Source organism: Bufo gargarizans, chromosome 7 (assembly GCF_014858855.1).
Source record: "Bufo gargarizans isolate SCDJY-AF-19 chromosome 7, ASM1485885v1, whole genome shotgun sequence".
NCBI classification, from domain to species: Eukaryota; Metazoa; Chordata; class Amphibia; order Anura; family Bufonidae; genus Bufo; species Bufo gargarizans.
The window spans coordinates 189,499,086-189,526,451 of NC_058086.1; the positions used below are offsets into that span (position 1 = coordinate 189,499,086).

A 27,366-nucleotide genomic window follows, 5' to 3' on the forward strand; every position below is an offset into this window, starting at 1 on the left:
GACTCAGTGTTTTTTTTTTGTATAAACTCTGCTAATATCTGAATTCTCTTCAGTTGCGCATAGCCCAGCCTCTCCGCTTCTGTCGGTATCATTTTCTGAAATAATACGAGTGCTTTTGACAGAATAAAGCATTGAACAGCAGATAGCCCTTGGCTGAAATGTCATGGATTTAAGCATAGGGTCTGCAGCCAACCTAATCACTCCATTTGCTGTTGGTAACTCAGCCGCCTCCTGCAAACAGATGGGACCCTGGTGCCTTGGAGGGAAACTTGGTAAACATCATACAAGGCACATGCATAATATTGTCATTACATATTAATAGAGACATCGGCGTGAACTTTACATACATGTCAGATTGAAGTTAATGCATGTTTCTTATACCTGGGAGGATAAACATTAAGGAAACGTCCAGGAATCAACATTGACATCTTAAATCACAGCTGGTATTTTATCTCCTCGCCCAAGCTTCGACCCCTGGCATATTGGCTTTTTCTTTCTTTTTTTTATTACATAAACCATCCTGGCGCCAGTAAGCAATTTGTACTTTTTTTTTAGAAAAAGTGTGCATTTTATGTTACTTATAAAAATCAGTAATGCAAAAGAGCAGTGAGTTGGAGGGAGATGTGAGCAGTTCAAGTCAGGGGAGGAACAGAAGATAATACCCCCAAGACATACGTGACAGTGGGCAATATAATTAGATTTATACTACATCTTGCTGAGCAGTTAAAGGGATTCTGTCACCAGATTTAACCCTATTAAGCTAGCTGACAGTAGCGATGTGCTAATGTCAGCTAAACCTAACTAGCCTATTCCTACTTGTATCTATGCCCCCGTTATGCCAGAAATCTAACTTTTATAATATGCTGATTAGCCTCTAGGAGCTGGGGGGGGGCCTTGTTCCTGTTCCTAGAGGCTCCATTCTCCCACCTTTGTCGCCTCCCTCCAAGTCCTGATCGACAGGGCCAGGCAGCGCTCGCATCGGTCTGCCAGCCCTGTGCTCTGGTGAAATCTCGCGCCATTCAGCATTCGGTGCAGGCGCGCTGTGGGAAAGATGCTCCCAGGCTGCCAGCTTCCTCATTGCGCCTGTGCCGGAGCAGGAACAACGCCCACCCCCGCTCCTGGAGGCTAATTAGCATATTATAAAAGTTAGATTTCTGGCGTAACGGGGACATAGATAAAAGTAGGAATAGGCTAGTTAGGTTTGGCTGACATTAGCACATCGCTAATCACTTGATAGGGTTAAATCTGGTGACAGAATCCCTTTAAAGGGGTATTCCAGCCAGAAGAATTTATCATGAGGTGGTAAATGTTGGATCAGTGGGGGCCAGACTACTGGGACCCCCACCCAATTGCCAGAACAGGTGACCCTTTGTATCGCATTCCCAAAAGACTGTGGCTAGGAGAAGTTTTATTGGAGAGATGGCTGAGCATGCACCCTGCCATAGACTTCATTCAAAGTCTATGGAACTTACCCAAACTGCTCCTGTCCCATTACCATTATATCCAACACTGAACAATATTTTTATCTAGACAGTTCCAGGGCTCAGAACCACCAGCGTATACCTAAGGTGAAAAGATAGAATTCCGACTTCTTACAGCCACCACTAGAGGGAGCTAAGAAGCATATTGCACACTGAGTTCTAGTGTGCCGTAAGCTCCTACGCTCCCTCTATGGGCGGCTCCATGCAGCTAGATTGTTACATTTTAACGGGTTTACCAGTACTTTTGTTTTAGTAGTCTTATCAATACCTGATCGGAAAAGATCCAACAGCCAGCACCCCCACCCATCAGTTGTTCACATCCTGTGTCCATAGCCTCTATCCCCAGTTCCATTACTTTTGAAGGCAAGGATAGAGTAGCATGCAGCTCTATCCTTGCTATCAACATGATGGACACCTTGACAGGTCCCATTAGAAGCCTGTGTGCTTTTTGGATCTCAGCGCTGATATGTTCACCATTTTCTATGATTCATGACTCTTCAATACACAAAGCACGAGCCTGACTTAATATTCATCTGCATTAACTGGAGTGGGCACCTGAGCTGCTGCTGAATATAAATGCAATGCTTTAATGATGATGTGCCTTGTGACCCCATCAATTCTCTCTACATAATTTAATAATGTCTGGAAAAAAATCTAATGTGTCATTAATGGAAAGGTGGACATTGCTAATTGACAAGGAAATATTCCTATGGTGTGAGCGTGAGACAGAAAACTGGCAGGCCTACTTAGAAACATCGTATTTCTGCGATTTGTTTGAGGATTATGACAAAAACAGGCTAAACAGAGTGCTACTTACACAGCTTGAACAGTTTTTAAAGTGTATGTCCACCCTTGAGATGCATTTAAAAAAAAATCTAAATAGATGCTTACTGCAGACTGCTTCATTATAGAGCTTATTGTATAATACATATGCAAGAAGCTCCTGAGCTCCCTCTAGTGGTGGCAAAAGGCAGACAGATTTTTTATTTCAAGAACTGGAAAAAAGTGGCCATTTAAGTTCTATTAATTTTAGACCAACAGATAAAACAGAATAGGGAATGAGTTGAAGGTGATGGCATAACCACTGACTCTACAGAGATGATCCAAGGTTGCTGGTTTTCTCTTGCCTTCACAATATATAATTTGTTTACAAAGAATAAAAGAACAACTCACCGAAAATTTTCAGGTTAGGTTCAAACTAGGAACATATCAGTGGTAAAGGACATATGTACCTAATAAAAAGGAAGCTGGAGTTAATTATCTACCAGGGCTAGTATGGAGCTGAAATCCATTCATGATTCACTTGGACCAGTTTTAATCAATCAGGGTTCTGTGTAGCTTCCTTGAAACCTGGTCATGGAAGGACTAAGGGGTTCATTTAAAGGGCAGATCTGAACCTATGACACGCCCTAGAGGGTCATTTGCATAGCTTAAAACATAATTTTTGTTAGCAATGCGGGCACACATGGACATGGGTCCAACACAGAAGCCCTCAGCTCCCAAGCGCACATGCAACAGGTCAGCCAGTTTCATAAGTCCAAATCTGCTGACAGATGGGCTTTATATCTCTTGCAAAGGCATTACCCCACTCCCCAGTACTATTGCTGTAGGTGCATGGGGTGGGGGGGCGGACTTGATGCTCGGCTTGCTGCAGAAATTATTATTAATTTATTAATAAAGTTGCAGAACCCATCTAAGTCTGAAGACTGCGCGGTAATAACAGGCTGAATGCTCAGATGTTCTTTCTATTTTATGAACAGAATATGACTATATTATTGCAAACCAAATCTCTCGAAAAACAGAAAGTCTTTGGAGTGCCGCTACATTGTCTTTGTTAGATATTCAAGCTGAAACTTGTTCCAGAAACATCAATAGTGTCTGCCAGATGAACTGTATCTTGCATATGTATATTGTGGGGAGCTGATTTCCCCAGAGCTCCTCTGGAAACGTCTTGCTAAAGAGACCATACATATGGTGATATGGACATTCGTGCTGGATACACTGACCTTATTACCCATGCTGAGAGCTCATTCTAAACAGATTATTCTAATGGAGTAAACAAGCCCCCCCCCCCCCCCCCCCCCCCTTAGACAGAATGTGAACATCTCTCCTGCATACACTATGAACAGATGAGACAAGAAACAAAATATTCCTGCTTTGTGGTAAACAGTTCTGTACTTTTACATCACTTTTGCTGCAGGTAATTTTTTTTTTTATACTGTATTTTTGGTTTTACCGCAGTCATGAGCAATAGAGGGATCTGCTTTACTGCTATACCATTTCCAGATGAATTTATATAGCACCAAAGCTGACTATATAGTGTTAAGGTCCTTTTACATGGACTGATGTTACAGGCAATTATCGGGAACAAAACATTTACTTAGAGGAAGCGAAAGCGGCAGTTACATGAAGCAATTATCTTCTCTGTCTGGGGACGAGCTATCGCTTGTCCCCGTGCAGTTAACTGTTTTTGAGCAGCAGATTACTGTACTGTAAAAGCTGGTCATCTTGTGCCACCCGGAATCTACTTGGTCTGACGTGAGGCTGTACAAATTACCAGCGAGTACTGCAAGTTCAATTGATGAGGTATAGGGCTCTCTGCTATGCATGCAGGAAGCCAACTGTTTTTGGTCCTCGAGGGTGGACATACCATTGATGTGGCTGCTTTCACTACTGTTCCCTGGGCAGGGGTGAGCCACAGCCATCTTAAAAGGAACTAGTAGCTTCCTAATGCTTTTTAGGGTGCATGTAAGTGACTCAGTGCATACATTTTATGGCTCTTTGTTATGTATGTAACATATGTTACATATGTTGATACTTTCTGACGAGATTTTGAAGAACAAGGGACCAAGACGTTCTTCTTTCATAGCAACCTTCTACTGTTGTGTCTGCCCCTAGCCCAGTGGATGAGGTGTCTGGCTCAGTTTGGCCACATTGCCTTTCTTTACGGGTGATATGAACATTTGGTAGGCTTTAACAAAGTAGAGCACAAGGGAGAAGGAATAGATGTAGAAGGGGTTGGAAGGCAAACAAGAACAGGGTCATATTGACGGTGGTATGAACCAGTAGCAGGAGGGTGTCTGTTATGTTTCATGTTTTCATGCTTCGTAGACATCATATCTTATCGCACTGCGCTTACTGTTGCCACCATTTTACATATATGCTTTGTGCAGTCCACATATTTTGTTGAACCCTGGCAAAAATCATATTTTCATGTACTGTTTTGTGCATAATTACAGGAATTCAGCCTGGAATAAGCCTCATCAGGATTCTTCAAACATGCCTGATCAGTTGAGTTGATCTGCCTAACAAGATCTCAGGAGTGAGCACTGTTCAATACAGACAAGCATAGCCATATTGTCCCATCAACCTCAACACTTGCTGCTTAGCTATTCAGAACAGTGTCCCTTTGGGATTTTTGTGAAACCCATTTTCCTCATTGTACATGCAGTATCCCACTATCAAGGTAGTGGAACGCCACAAAAGGGGTGTAAAGCTGTGCTTTCATGTAACATATGCATTTTATGTATCTGTGCTGATCAATAAATTAATAGACCGTATCTACACCCTCCACTAGATGAGGCTGTTGTCACCCCCTCAAGATAGAGAGATAGAGAGTTGGGGTTAGAACACATCAGTCAGTGTAGTTGATAGATAGAGTTTGGAGTTAGATCAAATTGCGAGCGTAGATGCTAAGTGGGAGAGTTGAGAGTAAAGCCAGGTACCATTCAGAGCTAGCCAAAGAAAAATAACTTTATACACTTGAAAAGCATTCCAGTGTTAAGGAGTGGTGCAAGTAGAAGCTCTGTGGATATAAGCTGTCTGAAATGATTTTATAGGCTCTATAGCAACATGGTCTAGAAGTATAATGGCTTCCAGTCCTGGACAAATTCACAAAAGGCAGAATATGGATATGCCCACTATACTAAATCCCACAGAGGAAACCTGGCATAACCTAAACTGTGAGTACAGCAACCTGTATAAAAGTTGCAGCGTTCAGTCAGACGTTGGGGTCTGCTCCATGCTTGCCTGGCGTGAAGTGTTGTGCCCCTATTTCTGGATGCATGTGCCTAGGTCAGCTAGAGAAGAGACATCTTGACCTATTAACTACTGCTGCCGCGTAACCTGTAAGGTCTATGAAAATTGCACTCTGTGAATGAGCTGCCATGCAAGCTAAGAACTGTAACTGATGTGCTTGACTTTGAACTGCAAGTTAAGAACTACCGCAACACTTCCTCATCATTGTCTCCTCCACCGCTGCCAAGGTACTGTCACAATCAGTGTGGGGGAAACCACACTGAACACAGGAGGGAAGGGGAACAGTAACATGGGCCTGGAAAGTAGGGAAGAAACAGGTCATCTCCTAGACAACCCTATTCCAGGGCCCTGACTACCTATCAATATGAATAGACCTTGCAGGTAGGAATATTCATATGCAGGATACCTAGGCCTTTATATCCCTATAACGCCCTGGAAAAGGTTAGGGCCAGAGATAATCCATTTCTCCCCAGATGGACGAATGGAAGTCTCTGTCTCAGGCCAAGATACAAACAACAGGGAATATAACAAACACAAACAAACGCAACACTTAACTTCTGTAGAGACGGACGATCAGGAACACCAGAGACAAACTCACACCAGATCAGCCAAACCCAAATGAAGCTATCTACTGCATAGTCAGAAGGGTGGGGTCAGACTATAAAGGGTAGAAGTGATGACCACTGAGCAACAGCTGAGAAAAAAGGGAAATGGTCATTAACCCTATTAATACTGAATCAAGAGAAATCAAGGAGGCTGTTAGATTCCTCCACGCTCAGCCAATCTCCTTGATTTCCTGACATCAGTCACCTGAGGGACCGTGACAGGTACCCTACCTTGCACCTCACGATTCATCACCATCAAGGGCATCCGAACCACCAACAGGCAAGAGAACTTCAAGGACAAGGGTGTGCTTCAAAGGGAAGAAAGGTGCACCCTTTCCATCTCTGTACTGCCCAAGGGAGTAACCACTACAACTGCCATTTTGCTATCACCACCATCAGTTCACTTCTGTCCTCCCTCCTCTTCTGGGCTTACTGCATATGTCTTTCATTGTCCTAAATGGACATTTTGCAAGAACTTGTCCAATCTTTCTTTATAATTGTATCAAAGGGGTTAGGGGTAAGGAATCATATAGTAAATGACAGTCTCTTTCTAACAAAGCTAGAACCAGCCCTGTACCTCACATGGATCCAGAGATCTCCCCATTCATTGCTCTGCTAGATTTATATCAAGCTGGAAGCTCAAGGGGAGTGTCTTTTCTGCTGCAGCTCAGGGTGTGTGTCCATGCTCTCCCTATCACAGCTCAGGGGGCGTGTCTTTTCTGCTGCAGCTCAGGGGGTGTGTCCTTTCTCAACGATCTTGTCCTTTTTGATGCAGCTCTCTCCCTATCACAGCTCAGGAGGCATATCCTTTCAGTTGCAGCTCTCTCCCTATAACAGTTCAGGTGGCGTGTCTTTGCAGAACTTTCTCCCTATCGAAGCTCGGGGAGGATGATTGTCCTTTCTGCTGCACCTCTCTCGCTGTGACTGTCAGAGCTTCAAACAGTAGATACGTCTGGTGGCAGATGAAGGATGGAACTGAGCATGTGCAACCACCTTAGTGAAGTGAGAAATAATGAAAAGAACAGCCGGTGGCGCTATACTTGAAAAACTCACTACATTTCTTATTACATGCAATTACAAAAGTATTCAGATCCAGGTGCTGGTTTGAAAAATATAGAATTTTCTTGTGGGATATTTTTTATATTTATGAAACTTCAAATCCTCACCTACTTTCAGATATCTCCATTAAAAGTTCTGTTGCGTTATCCTTTGGCAAAGATTTCAAATCTCATTGATCTTTGTGGTTTTAAAATATAAATGACAAATTAATAATGAAAAGAGGAATGCGCTGTGGTTTTCTGGCGGCAATAGACAGGCACAAACCTTCTTTGTTTTTTGTTTTTTTCAAAGCAAATTATGATGCAAGAACGGCTGGCAGTTTGCTGCTCAACTGGACTTCATATAGAACAAAAGAATGATAACTGATTTATATTACTCCCAGCCTGTCATGGTACTGCAGAGGTAAGTGCATTTATGTGGAATATAGACTTCTGTAGGTCTGCCAATATTACGCACGCCTGCTGGTATTATTTTTTAATTCTGCCCTAAACGACTCAATTTGTAATGGTTGGTCTAATCCTGCCGCCACTGATCTATTAATCAATGCAACTTTGAAACTGCTTCCCATAGAGGCCCAGGCGTGCGATGAGAGACCTCCAGTGGCTAGCAGAAATGTGCAAATGAAAAATCTTCGAACGCTGAGCTAAACCAGAAAATTGTCCATGTGAATACAACGGCTTTTTGTGTCGTTTACTCCGTAAGTAGTTTGCAAACAAATAAAAAAGTGTTCTGGGCAGTTTTAAGAGGCTACCAAACTTGGCAATGGCTCAGGACCCCCTTTTCCTGGGTGACTGGACCCCCACAAGCAGTCATGTAAACCTTCGCTGCCCTGGACCAACAGGAGCTTTATCATTAACCTCTACAGCAAACACTGTATAGCAGTATTATTTGGACAATAAATGGCAGTTTTAGGCGACTAGCGAAATGGGCAATGGCTCAGGACCCTCTTTCCCCGGGTGACTGGAGCCCCACAAACAGTCTGAGAGCGGAACATGTAGACCTTTGCTGTCCTGGACCAACAGGAGCTTTACCATTAACCTCTACACCATTTAGGCACTATATGGCGGTATTTTTTGAACAATGCATGGCAGTTTTATTTGAGCGTTGAACAACAGCACTGTGTAGGAAATATATGACAGTGTTATGTGGACACATGGTAGTATTATTTGGATGCTTGATGGAGGGTAGTTAGGCAGTGTATGGCAGCATTATACAGGCACTGAATAGCAATATCAAATTTGCATTGTATGGAAGTATGAGGGTAAGCTATATCGTGGGAATGTACTGTCGCCTCTCCTGACATGTCTGTTCTAGTAACTACTTTTATTCCCCATGTAATGACTATTCTGGAGCGTTTATTCTTATGACTCTATCTATGTTCTGCCATCCAACTATTATTCCTACTAGAAGTTATGACTACATTGCCAGCGGTCTGCAGTGAAGATCCAGATGGGTGTTACCAGTTGGGGGGTTGTCCCTGCACAGTCTGACATTATCCAATCAGTGCTACCAATGTCAGATTGTACCGCTTATACTGTAGTGGACGAGACTATAGTATAAGCCTATTTTGAGGCTCAGTGTTCAGAGTGAAAACTGTAAGATTTTAGGTTTCTACAGCATGGAAAATAAAAAAAATACTATTCTTAAAAAATATGTACATTATATTTAAACAGGTTGTTTTCTGATGACACATTGCCTTCCAAATATATATAGGAAAAATAAACATGATTACGGTTGCTTGCAATCAAAAATGCCTAAGGTTCTGAAAGAAAATCAGCAGACAGATTGTAATCATGGAGAAAGCTGGGAGGTGCAGGATCTTTTTTTTATATAACTAAGGCCTCCTGCCCATGACCGTATGCCCTCTGAGATATACGGTCCGTGAGCGGGCTATATGTCCTGGAGCGGCATTGATCGTGCACACAGGAGTACAATGATGCTGTGCACGTCGGGCCGCCCGCGGGGCTATTGTCCCGCACTCATATGATCTTAGCCCTGCGGGCGGCCCGACGTGCACAGCATCATTGTAATCTATGATGGGGTGTACTCCCGTGCGCACGATCAATGCCGCTCCAGGACATATAGCCCGCTTACGGACCGTATATCTCAGAGGGCATACGGTCATGGGCAAAAGGCCTAAGGATCTATACAAAAACATCTCCTATAGATCAGAAGAGGAGTGATGGGAAATCGGCTTTTCACTTTTGTCAGGAGAAAGGACACCTAGGGCTGCTGCCGTTGCTAAATTCCCTCAATTTGAACGTAAATTACAGAAAGTACTCATGTTAAGGTAAATTAACGTGACACGAAGCCAAGAACATCCACAGGAAAAAAGGCTAATAACAGAAAGCAATAGTAAACATAGCAACTACAGTGGAAGCTTTGAAACGTCTATAGTGTTCAGGGAAAATTTGATTCACCGCAAAGCCAAATTTCCTTGTGCTTCGTGGTAACGAATTGATTTGCCCCGAATGGCGGTAAAAAAAAAAAAAGGGATGATTTGCATTATTGTATATTTTTAAAACATTTTTTTTACTTGATTTAAAGGAAATGTGTCACCAAATTTTTTTCAGCCAGTTAAACCAAATAGTGACACATCTCCCTTTTTCCAATCAGTTTTTATTTTTCTGATTACAGATTTTTTATTCAATTTCTAAACATGATTATGGGGGCGGCCATCTTGCCTGATTTTTTCTTAACAGCACTTAAAAAGCATTTAGAAAATTGCTTTACGGCAGCCCCATGGGCCATAGACACAATGGTCAGGAGGGGACCTCATTGACTTCTATGGGAGAGTTTTCTAGGCATGCTCTGTGATCTGTGCGGAGGTCATTGTACAAGGATATCACCTATTGTGAATGGTGGATCCTGTCTTATCTGTACACAGAGGTGATATCATTACAGGCAGGATTAGAATGAGATAAGCAGGTAACTGTACAGACCAAGAAGCGGCGCCTATTTTTAGGCTTTGTGGTTTTTAGTTTAAATATAGATATTGACATGGAAAATTTAAATTAAATCCAAATTTTTTTTTTTAAATGTGTTAAACTTAAAAAAAAAATTTAAACTATAGATCACTTTCTGATGACCCTATAAGTCACTATAATAAGCAATCTTTAGATTGCTTTTCGTATTCTTTAATGGCATACTATCGATCACAGAATACACAATTCAGCATATTCCAAAGCAGTGCTGCCACCTCCAGGCCTGTATTGGAACATACCAGTGATAGGCATTGGTGCCTCAAGCAGGCTCTGGCCTATCATTACAAGGTAACAGCTTCCCCGATCTCTGCCAGGGAAAACTGTCACTTAGTGACCACCCATACGTGTTTTTACTGATGTAAACAAAGGGGGTTTTAGCTAAACGGCTGGCTTTAATCAATCATTACATGTACTTTAAATGGTGCATTAAAAACAATAACTTGTCCTGCAAAAAATAAGACCTCATACAAGTACATTTATAAAAAAAAATAAAAAGTTCTAGCTCTTGGAATGCAATTTTTGAAAAATGTGCTTGGTCACTAAGGGGTTAAGTGCCTCCTGCACTTTCACCACTCAGATGCCACGGTCACATTTTAGCGGCTAAAGCATTCACTCCAGGGCGGGCGCCATATTTAAAGATCCGACATCTGCTGTAATATCGGGAACTGGGTTAGTGAATGATCACTAGGGGTCCAACCTCCAGGTTCTCTAGTGATCATGAGAATGGGGAGGGTGTCCCTGAGTAATCACAGCTTTATTAGCTTTTATGGAATTGCAGATAGCAGAGATTACCGGTATGTAGTAATGAAGTAATGTAGAGAGCAATAATGTGAGCATGCATACCATCACTACATTCACACAGGGTACTCGGCGACCATCATTCTGGTCACTGGTGGGGGTCCCAGTGATCATTCATTTTTCACCTATCCTGTGGGTAGGTGATACATTTAGTTAATGGGAAAGCCACCTTAACACTCTTATAAAAGCTATGCCGCAGTAGCCTTCCATGTCCATACAATTAATGGTATTTATATGTATAGACAGAAAGAATGCAGACATTTTGGGGGAGATTTATCAAAACTGGTGCAAAGGAAAACCGGCTTAGTTGCCAGTTGCAAAGGAGCTGTGAAAAATGAAAGGTGGAATCTGATTGGTTGCTATTAGAGATGAGCTAATTATGTAAAAGTTCGATTTGACTGCTTCACCAAATTCTACAAAAAAAAAATCGCTATGTGACTAATTACTTTGTCACAAAGCGCATTTCTTTGTAAGCAGTCGGTAAAATGACTGCGCCGCTCCCCGTTATTGTACCCCTCAGATGACGCATTCATACATGATCGCGGCATCTGATATAAATAAAAGAGTGTAAAGTAAAATAAAAATCATACCCTTACCTGATCCATTTGCTCGCAACGTATCGGCAGCCTCCATCTTGCTTGAAGATCTGTCGCGAAATGTTGCGCGGCCCATGGTGACATCATACTTTACCACATACTGGATTTCGTGCAAGATCTTCAAGGCCGGTGGCCGGTTCATCGCGAGCAAATGGATCAGGTAAGTGTGATTTTTTGTTTTGTTTTTTAACTCTATATCAGGATAAATAGTTTTGCTACCACGAAGCATGAGGCAATTCGGCTTCGTGGCAAATTGTGGAATTCGGTTCTCTCATCACTAGTTGCTATGACCAACTAAACCAGTTTTCGTTTACACCAGTTTTGATAAATCTCCCCCAGTTTGAGTCTCGGACATGTTTGCTTCTTGTTTATGGACAGAAGAATTCGACAAAGAACAAGCCCCGGCGTTCCAATTTGACTTTTAAATGCCTGTCTCTGAATGTAATAAAAGTGCCGCTTGCGTAGGCCTATTAGGGCAGCCTCTAGCAGAGGTAAGCGTGTGCAGATATCAAAAGGTTGTAGACCTGTTCAGGTTAGTGCTCTGGAAGCCACCGTTTTATGCAAATGGACCAAATTTGTTCTACAAGCAGGAAATTAAGAAATGTAACCTAAATCCAGGATAATTTGCAAGCAGTAATTACATCCTTCAGATCTTTTCAGCGCTTGCTCCACAAATACGCTAACCTTTCAGGCGAGATGTATGGATTATCTTTGAGGGCAGGTCTTGGGGGAATTTCTGTGCAATCAGCTTCATTGTACTGTTTAAATATATGAAAATTGCTGGAATGGACGTGCGATTCCAGTATTCGGAGGAATTTAATGGCATCAAGTTTCACGTATACCAAACACTACAAAAAAGCAAATGGATTCGGTTGGGGAACACTTTTTAACTGTGTGTCTTTTCTGAAAAATGTTCTGCTCATGAGCTCGCTGAGGGGTTACCACTTGAAAGAGATATCTTTTATACCTGGCTACATGGCCTTTTACTTAAAGGGGTTTTCCAGGTGTTTAACCCCTTCCTGACATGACGATTTTCTGTTTTTGCGGTTTCATTTATCACTCCCTGCTTTCCCGGAGACATAACTTTATAATTTTTTTTATTCACAGCCGTATGAGGGCTTTGCAGGACAAGTTGTACTTTCTAGTGGCACCATTAATATTGCATACAATGTAGTGGGAAGCGAGCCAAAAATGTCAAATGGGTTGAAATTGGAAAAAAAAACCAGCAATTCTGCCACAATGTTATGGGTATTATTTTCACAGCGTTCCGTATGTGGTAAAACTGACCTGTTAGTGTCATTCTCTGGGTCATTACGATTACAACGATACCACATTTATATAGCTTTTCTTGTGATTTAATACTGAAAAAAAATAAAATAAAGAAAAACTTTGGATTTTTTTTTTCTCTGTTTATGACCTTATTCTGACCCCCAATAGTTATGTCATTTGGCAGCTCATTCTTTGAAGGGCGATCTGTAGTTTTTATTAATGGAGTATGTATGACTTTTTGATAAATTTTTACATTTTTTGGGGGGAAGATGAAGCGACCCCAAAAATTTAGAATCAGCCATTTTTTTTTCCCCATTACACCATTCATCATGTGGGATAAATATTTTAGATTTTAATAATATGGGTATTTTGGGACATGACAATGCCTATGAGGTTTATTTCTTAAGGGCCTAACAATAATCAGTCGTCAGATTGCCATTTCTTTTTAGCAATGAATTTAAAATACACTGCTAAATAGAAAATTCTATATATTCCAATGAAGTGCTGCCACCTGCAGGCCTACATGGGAATATAACCAGTGAAAGGCCTGGGAGTCTCCAGCAGGCTCAAGTCTTTCACAGCGAATGAACAGCATCCCTGATCTGTGTGTGGGGAAGCCGTCCCAGGCCTGGAAGCACGTACTTCCAGGTTTTTTACCTCTCAGATGATATCCGTCCATTGGATAGTGCTTGTGCTTGGTATTGCAGCTCAACCCCAGTCACTTAAATTGGACTGAGCTGCAGCTAGGCCACGTTACCGATCAATGTGACGTCACAGACCTAGGAAGAGGCCACAGCTCTTGCCTTGGTTTCTTCGAACAGCTGAACAGCCAGGAGCCTGAGGATAACCATCAATATCAACATTTTGGAAAATTCCTTTAAAAAGTTGTGTTGGATTATCCAGTAAGAGTACGGCCACACGGTCAGATTTCTTGATGCAGTTTTGGAAGCCAAAATTAGGAGTGGATCATAAAAGGAGAGAAAGTATAGAACAGATACAACTTCTCATATATATATATATTTTTTTAAATCCATGGTTTTGGCTTCCAAAACTATATCAGGAATCCTGAACATGTGGTAGTACCCTAACAGAAACTGGTGGTCCGAGGGGGTAAAATGGGATAGAAGTTTGCTAAAGTGTATGGTCCTTTTAAATAGGCATAATTTTTGCCAGAAACAAGTGCGGATTGACGATATAGCATGTCCAATCTCTGCTCGTTTAGCTCCGTTAACATAGGCACAATCTTCGGCACATACATCTTCATTATTGTTGGCAGCAAATGCCCGTCTACAGTAGATGATGTACTGCTGATAACTGATTGTATGGAGCTCGAGGCAGACAGCTCCATACACTGTGCAGTGTATTGGGAGAACTGCAGCTCAGCTCTTATCCAAATAAATGGGAGGTCACTTTCAGCATGCCAATACCAAAAACGACACAGTATATGGAGCTTTCTGCTTCTGATCCATACATTGCTGGTTTCCGACTCTGCGGCATTCTGTTACTGTTGATTGGTGAGGATGCCAGGTGCTGGACCCTGAGAATAGGTCATCGATATCTGTAGCTTGGAGAACCCCTAATAAGAGAGAGCCTGGAGGGTTATTTCTGCCTAATTCACCTGGTTTGGTAACACACTGTAAATATTTTAGGCTGATCATGATTCAGTGCAAGGTGTCCAAGTCAAATTTTGTTTGCCCGCAAGTCATGGTAAAATAACAGTAATACCGTAACTTGTGTGAACTTATTCTTTCAATATGGGGAAATATACTTTCAATAATCCCTGGAATATCCACATTCTTGCAGTTGTTGAGCAGCCTTTTCCCTTACAGGGAGAGACGTAACTTGAAGACCATTAGCCAGGGGTGTAGCTATAGGGGGTGCAGAGGTAGCAGTCTCTACTGGGCCCAGGAGCCTAAGGGAACCCAAAGACCCTTGTTCCATATAAGAAGACACCAGTATTATAGAAAGTGCATGCTAGTCAAGTTACACCTCTGGCTGGAGGGAAGGGGTTAGGTCAAGAATTAGGCATGGGGCGGGGAGGTGCCGTTTCAATTTTTGCCTCAGGCAGCACGAAGGCTATGTACTTCCCTGCCCCTGGCCACAAACCACTGAGGGAAGGGGGGCCCAAGCTGAACTCTTGCACAAGGGCCCATGAGCCTTTAGCTATGCCCCTGCCATGACCCACAACGCAAAATCAGTAACAGGGACTCATACCTACCATGTGTGCTCTATAATACTGGTGTCTTCTTATGTGGCAGAAGGGTCTCTGGGACCTTTCAGGCTCCTGGACTCGGTAGCAGTTGCTACCTCTGAGCATCCTCTATCCTATGCCCCTGCTTACAGATAATCAACGAGACAAAGAAATAGCTATAAGAGGTGCAGAGGAAGGAGTTGCACTCAGAACCTAGTGACTGGCCCTGATAGGAGGACAATAATGTTGTATGTGTGTTGGGGGATGATGCTATGGAGAACCAGCCATACTTGGAATTACTTCCATTGACACAATATTTCAGAATATTGAGTCTTCTTTTCTTCTTGTCTTTTTGGAGAAGTCAGTGATAGCCCGTAAGACCATCACAATCTACACACTTGATATGCATTGTCCAAGCTTCAGCGTTACCACGTTCACTTTTCTTACTTAAATACATATTTGCAAATACTAAGTCCTTTCTCCATAGATGTGCATTTATAATGTTAAATGTGTACCAGCGGGGTCATAGTGTTACATTTCTACCCATTAGATTTTTAGCAACTTGCTTTGAGGAATCTGCTTTGAATTAAAATAAAATAAATTCCTATCTGAACTCTCACGTGGAGCGGTATGTAAAGAAGAAAATAGTCTACGAGGCAGATCGAGAGGGATGAAAAGACGGGAGCTAACTGAAATCCCACACAGGCAATTTCACAAAATGAAAATCCAGTGTCTCTGAGGCTTTATGTGGAAAAATATTCTTTTTACATACGAGAATCATTTTATTCAAATTTAACTAAAATGATCTACTTCTGCCTAGGGACCTGGAATAGCATTATGACGGAATAATTAATATAGAGCCAATTAAATGTGTCTTTAGGAGTAGAGGAATAGTACAAAGATCAGTCACAAAGGTAAAAAAATGTTTAGACAATGCGGAAATGTGAAGTAAAGTCCTATTATGAGCATTTACTATGATAAATGTAGAATAGAAGAAATGAAGTTTAGAAAAGTACTTATCTAAGTAGAGTAAGTTCCTGCGAAATCAGGTAGTAAGCAAGCAAATGGTACTACTTGTACAACTCTTATCCTAAACTGGCCTTGAAGATCTTTGATCTATGAATGATCCATGATCTTTCCTGAAATTCCGCTGCTCTCATGATTTTCCTAATGCTTTTTTTTATTTTTTTTGGGGGGGGGGGGGGGGGTCTGTTTGTGGACCCTTCTTTTCCAATGGTAAGTTCCTGTGAAATCAGGCGGCAGCATGCAAAGCAACTTGTACGTCCAATCTCATCCTAATTTGGCCTTAAAGGGGTTTTCAGGGCTTTCCTATATTGAGGACCTATCAGCTGTATGTAAGGAAGGCGCACGCGTTGTCTCTCGTCTCTCTTCCTGCTGTTGCTATGTCTATCGCGCGCCATCTCACCATACAGCTGATTGGTGGGGGTGCCAGGTGTCGGACCCACGCAGATCCTGAGGATAGATCATCAATATAGGAGAGCCCAAAGAAACCCTTTAAAAAGAACTTCTCACCATTTGGAAAAATAAGAAAACTATGTACTCATGATTTTCCTGGTGTTTTTTGGGCCCCCTTTCAAGAGACACAGCCCCTTTATTTCTCATACCTTAATAGGGTATTGGTTTGCCAAGGGGTATTTACTAAGCGATCACTGCTGAGTCAAGCTGTTCTGCATTGCTCTGATGCTGTCCAATATATAGTATAACACCCCCAGCCCCTCCTAGTGTATAGTGTACAACACTCCACAGTATACAGTATTACACCCCATAGTATGCAGTATATAATATTACACCCCACTGTATACAGTATAACATGCCACTGTATATATTATAACACCCCACAGCATATACTTTATCATCCCACAGTATACAGTAATAGTATAACACTCCACAGTATACAATATAACACCCCACAGTATACCAGCCCACTGTCTACAGTATATCACCCCCACAGCATGCAGCATATACTATATCATCCCACAGTATACAGTAATAGTATAACACTTCACACAATACCAGCCAACTGTCTACAGTATATAGTATAACACCACCACAGTATACAGTATAACAGCCCATTGTCTACAGTATACCGTAAAAAACTCACAGTATAGAGTATATGGTTCCCCACAGTATGCAGTATACACTGTAACACCCCACAGTATACAGTACCCTACAGTATACTTTATACAGTATGACACCACAGTATGCAGTATACAGTATACCACCCCACAGTATGGACTATATAGTATAACACCCCACAGTATACAGTATATGGTTCCCCACAGTATGCAGTATACAGTGTAACACCCCACAGTATACAGTACCCTACAGTATAATTTATACAGTATGACACCACAGTATGCAGTATACAGTATACCACCCCACAGTATGGACTATATAGTATAACACCCTGCAGTATACAGTATAGTACCCCGCAGTATATAGTATAACACCCTCCGTCACCTTTTCCTAATGTAATCTCCACATAAAACTATGGCAAATTTCTCCTGCAGCAACGCTCCTCCAAGAGGAGAAAGGACCTGTGATGATGCTATCACCATGTTACCAGTATCATCCATATGACTATCCTTTGGGGCCTAGGCATAGGCATAGAAGAAAATGTTTTACCAACCAGGCAACCCTATTTAATGTGATTTTCCATGATTTTTATATTAATGGCCTATCAATAGCAGCTTAGTGGGGGTCTACATCCCGCAGCCCCGCCAATTAGCTGTTCAGAAGCAGCTCAGTCACCCAAAATAAGGCGGAAACTACACATATCTGCCCTTTGAGTACAGTGGATGGAGCTGGGTACGGCAGTGCTGTACCCCCTGAAGTTTTTGGAGCAGCACTGCAGTTACCAGCTCTCTCCACTGCACAATGGCTAGAGCTTTGCAGTTGCACAACCTATTCCTGAGCAGCTGATCGGTGAGGTACCAGGTGTCAGACAACCACTGATCTGAAGTCCTATCTTGAGGATAGGCCATCCAGGGGCGGACTCGTCAAACCCTCCTCACGGCCTGGACAATCCCTTTAAATCTGTGTCCATCTCTGGTTCATCGGAGGTGACTAGGAGATAAAGACTGAATACAATACGGTTCTCAAATACGCCTCATAATCATCATGCGCTGCAGTAGCCGCTGCTATTGAATTTATTAGAGAGAAATCAACCTTAAAATATTCAGTCATTTATTTAATCAGTCTGCCGACTGACTTAATTGGCATAGAGAATCCTAAGGGTCTGTAGCTGTGACTGGATTTAAAAAGAAGGAATCACAAAGACTTGAAGACAAAGTCATACTGCCATTCAACTACGAAATAATGCAACAAAATCATCTTCTAATGCAGTTTGTTGGAGGGCTGGCCACTTGAAATGAATGGAAGGAAATCAATCTATGACCAGTTTGATTTTGTAGACACTATGTGAAATGTTTTGTCTTATTTCATCTTGTATTAGGCCTCCATAATGCAGTGCATTTCAAGCAGGAACGTGACAACAGGGGGTGTCATTGTGATCGCGCCCAGGCCCGAGGAAGCCCATAATTTCATTCTGACCCATATGACGAGACCAGTACTGTAAATTATTACTCTAAATTGTTATGAAAGCCTATATGGTCGAGGCAATCTAATGAGCATAGCAAAAAGCTTCAAAGTATATGTACGGTATAAGCCCCTGCCTGTTCTGCTTGATAACTATACTTACAGAAATATAATTTCTAAAACAATCTGCACAAATCCCATCGATCATAAAAAAAAAATCACTCTACGCTTTGGTCAAAAATAACAAATCACGGAGGAATGTTGAGTAGATTTTCTGACTGACATAAGATGGAGAAAAATGTAATGTTTCTAATAGAGTACCTGCAGAGCCGGATCAATGAATTTTTCTCTTAGCAATACTCATCTGCGCAAATGCCCAATGGAATGCTGAAGGGTGCACATGTAAGATGTGACATTACACAGGCTATTATAGGAGACACAAAGACTGTGCTTATAGATTAGGTTCCCATCTGCGGCAGGTAAATCCAAATTGTTCTAGCAAAGTGAAGAACTGGCCCAAGAGTCATGGAGAGGACGCGGTGGGGGAGACAAACCTGAGGCCTTTGTGTGGCAAAATACAACACCATAATGGTAGTGTTGGGCAAGCATGCTCGGCCGAACACTAGTTCGTCTCAAGCATCGCAATGCTCTGCACATCGCGGTGTTTGGCTGAATGCCGTGTGTGCTCGAGCGCGATGCTCGAGTCTCCTCCCCGCACTTTTTTGGGCTGCTACGCAGCCAATAAACGTGCAGGTCAGTGCTGCCATTCACAGTAATGCCTTAGCCATGTTGGCTGCTGGCATTACAGTGATTGGCTGGCTGGAACGCAATATTTTAGTTTTTTTTTTACTTGTTATAGAATTAAAAGTCCTTTTAAGGATTATTGTGTGTGGCAGCAATATATATATATTTTTGTGCTACCTGCACTAAATTGCTAAAACTTGTTAGAGACCCAAAAGTCCTTTTGAGAACTATAGTTGTATCTGGCAGCAATATATATTTTTAGCGCAACCTGCGCTAAATAGCGTGCAATTGTTTGGCGTGCAATTGTGTGTAACGTGTGCGCAGCCTAAAAATATCAGTGACATCCAGTGTACTTTTTCTGTAGACGGTGTCCGCTGCGGACAGTTACATTACCTGCGCTACATCTCCTGTATAACGTTAGTGCATCCGAAATATCAGTGACATTCAGTGTAATTTTTTTTTCAATACTGGTGACAGCGACATTACCTGCGCTACATCTCCAGTATAACGTTAGCACATCCGAAATATCAGTGACATTCAGTGTAATTTTTTTTTCAATACTGGTGACAGCGACATTACCTGCGCTACATCTCTTGGTAACGTATGTGCAGCCTAAAAATATCTGTGACATCCAGTTTACTTTTTCTGTAGACAGTGTCCGCTGCAGACAGTTACATTACCTGCGCTACATCTCCTGTATAACGTTAGTGCATCCGAAATATCAGTGACATTCAGTGTAATTTTTTTTTCAATACTGGTGACAGCGACATTACCTGCGCTACATCTCCAGTATAACGTTAGCACATCCGAAATATCAGTGACATTCAGTGTAATTTTTTTTTCAATACTGGTGACAGCGACATTACCTGCGCTACATCTCTTGGTAACGTATGTGCAGCCTAAAAATATCTGTGACATCCAGTTTACTTTTTCTGTAGACAGTGTCCGCTGCAGACAGTTACATGACCTGCGCTACATCTCCTGCATAACGTTTGTGTATCCAAAATATCAGTGACATTCAGTTAAATTTTTTTGCTGCTGGTGGCAGCAACATTACCTGCGCTACATCTCCTGTATAATGTTTGCCCATCCTAAATATCAGTGACATTAATTCAGTGTAATTTTTTTATTAGCTGGTGGTGACAGCGATATTACTTGCGCTATACCTGCTGTATAATGTGTGCGCATACACTTACAAAACCTGCACTACTGTACGTGTGACATACTTACAAGCATATATACCATTCAATATGCGCAAGGCGAGCAGTAAGAGACGGGGAAGTGGCCGTGCTGCTGATGGTGCATGCAGATGCCGTGGCCCTGGGCGTGGTGAAACTGTGCCTGCTGCCAGCACACAAGGAACACACTTATCCACAATACCTAGCTTCATGTCCCAGTTTGCAGGGCGGCGCAGGACACCACTCTCCAAGTCAGACCAGTGTGACCAGGTGGTCGGTTGGATTGCAGCAGAAAATGCTTCTAGTCGGTTAAGCACCACCTTGTCTTCCACAAAGTCCAGTCTCAGTGGCCAAGAGTCTGGTCAACACAATTCTCACCCTGATCCTCCTTCCTCCCACCATGGAGAGTCTTGACAAACTAATGATCCCACATTCGGATATTCAAAGGAGCTCTTTTCATCACCATTCCTTGATTTGGGCCTCTCGCCAAGCACGCTTGAAGAGGTACATGAGGAGATCTTGTGCACTGATTCCCAAAATCTTGAACATCCACAGTCAGAAGAAGATGACGGTGGGGAACGGCAATTAGTGTTTCACGAGGTAGATGATGATGATGAGACACAGTTGCCAATAAGTGAACGGAAATTAGTGTCTCAAGAGGTTGATGATGAGACACAGTTGTCAATAAGTGAGGTTCTCGTTAGGTCAACAAGTGAGGAGGATGACCAGAGTGAGGAAGTGGAAGAGGAGGTGCTGGACGATGAAGTCACTGGGTCGATAACCAGTGTCTGTGGGTCACACCACTGCCTCCTCTTCCCCTGTGTTACGTGCTGGCCAATCCCCTGTCCAAGACGCAGGCCCGGATGCCTCTCGCCATGCACCTGGACCTTCACAAGCACCATCAGCTAGCACATCCACGTCTGTGTCCCAGCGCAGCGTACAGATGTCTATACCCCAGGCCTTTGAACGAAAGTGCAAATACCCAGCCACCCACCCACAGACCATAGCACTAAATGCACACCTTTCCAAATTGCTGACCCTGGAAATGTTGCCAGTTAGGCTTGTGGACACTGAGGCTTTACGCAGCCTGATGGCGGCGGCTGTCCCGCAGTACTCTATATCCAGCTGCCAATATTTTTCACGGTGTGCAGTCCCAGCCTTACACCAGCATGAGTCCCGTAACATCACCCATGCCCTGACCAACGCAGTTATTGGGAAGGTCCACTTAACGACTGACAGATGGACAAGTGCTTTTGGCTAGGGACGCTACATTTCCCTGACGGCACACTGGGTGAACGTTGTGGAGGCCGGGAGCGAGTCATACCCTGGGATGGCACAGGTGCTACCGACGCCAAGGATTGCGGCCCTACTTCCATCAGGGTTTCCGCTGCCACCTACGTTAGTGGCTGCAAACCCCCTTCTCCTCCTCCTGGTTGTGTCTGCTAATGGCCGTAACTTGGTGGCGGCTTTGGAGCTCGGCAAGCTCACACACATACCATGCCTAGCCCACGTCTTAAACTTAGTGGTTCAGCAGTTTCTCAAAACCTACCCCAATTTTCCTGAGCTAATGGTGAGGGTGCGCCGCATGTGTGCCCCTTTCCGCAAGTCATCGACAGCGTCTGTCGGTTTGGCAACGCTGCAGCAGCGCTTGCAATTGCCAGCTCACCAGCTGTTGTGCAACGTGAGCAAGCGCTGGAACTCCACGTTCCACATGTTGGCCAGGCTTTGTGAGCAACAGAGGGCAGTAGTGGAATACCAGCTGCAACATGGTCGTCGCCTTTCCAGCCAGCTTCTGCTCTTCACACGTGACGAGTGGGCATTGATGTCTGACCTCTGTGAGGCTTTACGCAACTTTGAGGAATCAACACAGATGGTGAGCGGTGATAACGCTATTATCAGCGTAACCATCCCACTTCTGTGTCTACTCAAACGCTCGCTGCTCACAATTAAGGCGGACGCTTTGCATGTGGTAGAGGTGGAAATGTTGGAAGACAGTACACAGGGTGATAGCCAGACCACTCTCAGTTCGTCTTTTTAGCGCAAATTGGATGAGGAGGAGGAGGAGGAGCAGGAGACGGTTGCCTCCGCTACAGAGGGTAGTACCCATCGAAGTTTTATTCCTTCTATTCAGCATGGATGGGTAGAAGAGGAGGAAGAGGATGAGGAGATTGAGAGTCATCCTCCTGATGAGGACAGCAAAGTCTTGTCTTTTGGGACTCTGGCACACATGGCTGACTTTATGTTAGGCTTATTTTAACATTTGACCTCACTTGCAGGTACGCCATTTCTGATATTCTTCATTATTCACTGCAGAAGGCACAATATACCTCAGCTGGTGCAGAACCTCTTTTTTGATGAGTAAGGGTAATATTCCAGTCTAGCATCGTGTGTTACAAGATTCTGCAGAAAATGAGGACATACCTCCCAACCATCTTGGATCCGGAAGGACAGCCCGGTTTTTCGTGGCTGTCCCATGGTTCCAGGAGGGCCAAGGTATGTCCACTCCCTGCTTCACCATTCAACTCAACTGCAGGCACTCCCTAGCAGACATAATGCGATCATACATTACTCTGGTGGGCTGTGGAGGAGGAGTATGCAGGCCTGGAAATCAGAGGAGGGGATACAATGAATGCATAGCTACTGTGTGGGGGGACAATATGAGCAGAACTACTGTGAAGGGGGAACAATGTAGATATACAGTGGCATACAGAACTTTGGGCACCCCTGGTCAAAATGATTGTTGCTATGAACAGTTAAGCAAGTTGAAGATGAAATTATCTCCAAAAGGCATAATGTTAAAGATGAAACACACACATTTCAACATTTTAAGCAATGTCAGTGTATTATTTTGGTTTTGGACAATTTTAGTGAAAAAAGAAAGGAGTACCTTGCGAAAGTATGGGAACACAAGGAGTTTTGAGGGCTCAGATTAATTTGACCGAGATCTCAGACATGAAATAGTTTGTTAGGGTTAAGGCTTGTTCACAATCATCGTTAGAAACAGCCAGGGGATGCAAATTTCAAAGCTTTATAAATACCCAGACTCCTCTAACCTTGTCCCAAAAAACAGCAGCCATGGGTTCTTCTAAGCATCTGCCTAACACTCTGAAAATAAAAATCGTTAAGGCCCACAAAGCAGGAGAAGGCTATAAGAAGATAGCAAAGCGTTTTCAGGTTGCCATTTCCTCAGTTTGAAATGTAATTTAGAAATGAAAGTTAACAGAAACAGTGTTGGTCAAGAGAAGTTCTGGATGACCAAGAAAAATTTATGTGACAGCTGCTCATAGAATTGCTAGAAAGGCAAATCAGAACCCACGCTTGATTGCATAAGACCTTTAAAGGAAGATTTAGGAGAGTCAGGAGTTGTGGTACATTGTTCTACTGTTCAGCGACATTTGCACAAACATGGTCTTAATAGAAGAGTCATCAGAAGAAAACCTCTTCTGTGTACTCACCACAAAGTTCAGAATCAGAAGTTTGCAAAAGAACATCTAAACAAGCCTGATACATTTTGGAAACAAGTCTTGTGGACCGATGTGGTTAAAATAGAACTCTGGCAAGAAGGAGCAAAGGTATGTTTGGAGAGAAAAGGGCACAGAATTTCATAAAAAGAACACCTCTACAACCAAAAATAAAATTTCTAACATATGTGATGCTGAAGGAAAGATATTAATGAAGCTTTATTTTTCAGTTAATTTTACCATTCTGATGTCTGTATTCAGCCCTTAGCAACCCTATTTCTCTGTGCCTCTATTTCAGCATCTTCCTAAGATGGCCTCTGCTGCACTTCCTGTGGTGATCTTTGCCATGTCCTTGAGGCCATCCTGTAATTCCCTCACTTCCCATAACCCTTGCTCTCCTTACATGAACTAGTAAGACAAATCAGAATGCAGATAACCTCCGCACACTACCCCAGAGCAGTGTGTATCCTCTCACATACAGCTAACCAGAGACAGACAAGACCAATCAGAATGCAGATAACCTTCCCCACTACGCCACAGCAGTGTGTATCCTCTCACATACAGCTAAGATAAGCAAGTAAGCAGTAAACATTTGTTTCAGCCTCTTAATAGTCACATTAAAAGGTTTTTTAGGAACAATTTTGGGGTATATATAGTGTATTAAATAACTTTTATTAATTTATTTTTAGGGGAAAGATAAAAAAAATTACATTATTTTGTGAAATGTTTTAATGGTGTTCACTGTGTGGTAAAAATAACATTATTTTATTATGTGGGTTGCTATATTGATGATAATGTCACACACATTTCCATATATTTTTCTCAACTTCTGCAGCCTGTCAGCTCTGCAGCTGCTCCCTTATTCTCCTCCACACTGACAGGGAGGGGGCGCGGCTTTAGCTGTTTATATATCTGGTTTGGCACCAGATATGGGCTTTATATTGTTTAAAAGCTGACATTCCAAGCTTTCAGACAATACCAGAATGACAGCAATATGTTCAGTACAGGGGAAAATATCACTGATAGAAATCGGGATGCTGTGAATGAAGCTGAAAGTCAAAGTAACAGCAGATTTTACCCGCAATTATTCCAGACTCGGATTTCTCCTTTGTTGTCTTGTATGAAATCCTGAAATGTGAGCTTTCAAACTGCTACCATTCAGAAGATATCACTATCTAAACAGCCCTCCCCCTCCACTTTCTGCCCGAGCCCAGGCACTCAGGGCTGTGCTCCTCCTCACAGTGCTCTGCCCATCGCTTGTTTATAATACAGAGGAAATGCACATAACAACGCTGTGAGAAGAGGCTGCAGAATAGGAAAGTAGCACACATGTGTGGGTGTTATTATCAGGTAAAAGAAAAAAAAAATACATTTTAAAGCACAAAAGCACTTATACAGGAGGGTGTACTATACCATTAGGGTATACAAAAATGAAATGGCAGTTACACTTTAAGTATGGGGTGGATCAATTATACTTTGGGATTGTGTTACAGCCAACAGCACAGGGAACATTTCAGTTGTAGAGGGAAGAATGGATTCAATCAAATTCCAGCAAATTTTGGAAGCAAACATAACACCAACTGTAAAAAAGGTTAAGTTGAAAAGAGGATGGCTTCTACAAATAGATAATGATCCTAAACACGCCTCAAAATCCACAATAGACTACCTCAAAGGGTGCAAGCTGAAATTTTTACCATGGCCCTCAAAGATCTTATTGAAAATCTGTGGATAGACCTCAAAAGCATGCAAGACTGCCCAAAAATCTCATAGAGCTGGTAGACTTTTTGCTACAAAGAATGGATGAAAATCCCTCAAACAACAACTGAAAAACTCTTGGCTGGCTACAAAAAGCATTTACAAACTGAGATACTTGCAAAAGGGGGTGATACTAGGTACTAACAATGAAGGGTGCCCAAAATTTTGCTTTGGGCCTTTTTTATTTTGAAAATGTAAAAGATGAAACTAAAGAATTGTTTGCTTAAAATACAAAGGGAATGTGTCATCTTTATTGAGGACCTTTCACTGATTATGACACTGTGAACTAAGAATACAGACATGGAGAGCGGCGCCCGGGGATCTCACTGCACTTACTATTATCCCCGGGCGCCGCTCCGTTCTCCTGCTATGCCCTCCGGTATCTCCGGTCACAAAGTTATGGTAGACGGAGTCTGCCCTTGTTCTTCTGTAGCGCTGGCCAATCGCATTGCAGAGCTCACAGCCTGGGAGAAAATAACCTCCCAGGCTGTGAGCTCTGCGCTGCGATTGGCCAGAGCTAGAGCTGAACAAGGGCAGACTCCGCCTACCATAACTTAGTGACTGAAATCTCCGCCTACTATAACTTAGTGAGCGGAGATACCGGAGGGAATAGCGGGAGAATGGAGCGGCGCCCAGGGATAATAGTAAGTGCAGATGAGATCCCCGGGCGCCGCTCTCCATGTCTGTATTCTTAGTTCACAGTGTCATAATCGGTGAAAGGTCCTCTTTAACTTTATGCCTTTTGGAGATCATTTCACCATCAACTTGCTTAACAGTAACAGTAATTTTGACCAGGCTTTGGCATGCCACTGTAACTTCTGAGTGGGGACACTAAGGGGACTGTATTTAAAAAATTGCAGCTGCTATTGTCCCTCTTTGTGAGTTTCAAAGTGTTAGGAGGTAAGGTTGTTATAAGGTTCTGCAGCACCTGAGGGGTGCATATTATGATGTTCTGCAACAGCTGGGCCATAGTATAATACATGCTGCAGACCATCTGTATGCAAAGAAAGAGGATGTTTCATACCAATCGTTAATTGACAACATCGTTGACAAACTGTTTTTGATACATTTTGCAAAACTATACCATTAATAAAACACATATTCTCCTACAGAGCATCACACAAGAAGAGAAATGCCCCTTTCTCAGTTCACAACTGAAAATTACCTCAATGCTGTTGTCACTTCCATAGAAATCATCTTCCATCCGTGCCCCTCGTCTGTCTTGTTCCAAGATTTCCAAAGAGACTGTATCCCTGTCAGATGATTGACCCTGAAGTTTCCCATGATGCACTGAGCCAGACATTGAAGAGTGAGTGAAAATGTTGTCGGGGGCCCCGGGGGTCCTTTCTTCAGGATAGGCAGTGTCACTTACGTTGTTATCTGCCAACTGCTCACATAAATTCCTGATGTCTGTTTGATGTCGATTGTCAGACAGTTTGGAAACACCAGTGAAAACTGTCATAAAAAATCCAGTCATCTAGAAAATAAAATACATGAGAAGTGACATGTCATGGAAGATGGTGCTGAAAATCACACATTTTTAATCTATTTGCAACTAAATTTGATAACAGCAAGATGTGATACAGATATAATAGTCCTGTGTAAATCTGAAGGTTGTCCTTGAGCTACCATCAAAACTAGAGGTCCAT

At 42.6% G+C, this 27,366-nt stretch overlaps 1 protein-coding gene across 2 annotated transcripts in view; it reads right to left on the bottom strand.

Moving 5' to 3' along the window:
* CFAP20DC (CFAP20 domain containing) overlaps positions 1 to 27,366 on the bottom strand; it is a 327,497-nt gene that overhangs the window by 103,746 nt on the left and 196,385 nt on the right. The window contains exon 3 of one of the 2 annotated variants that reach the window (XM_044301886.1): positions 26,883 to 27,194. In XM_044301886.1, coding sequence (XP_044157821.1) covers positions 26,883 to 27,194 — 312 coding nt within the window. Of the gene's footprint in view, positions 1 to 26,882; positions 27,195 to 27,366 lie in introns of those variants that run through there. The other variant, XM_044301885.1, reaches the window with a different exon arrangement.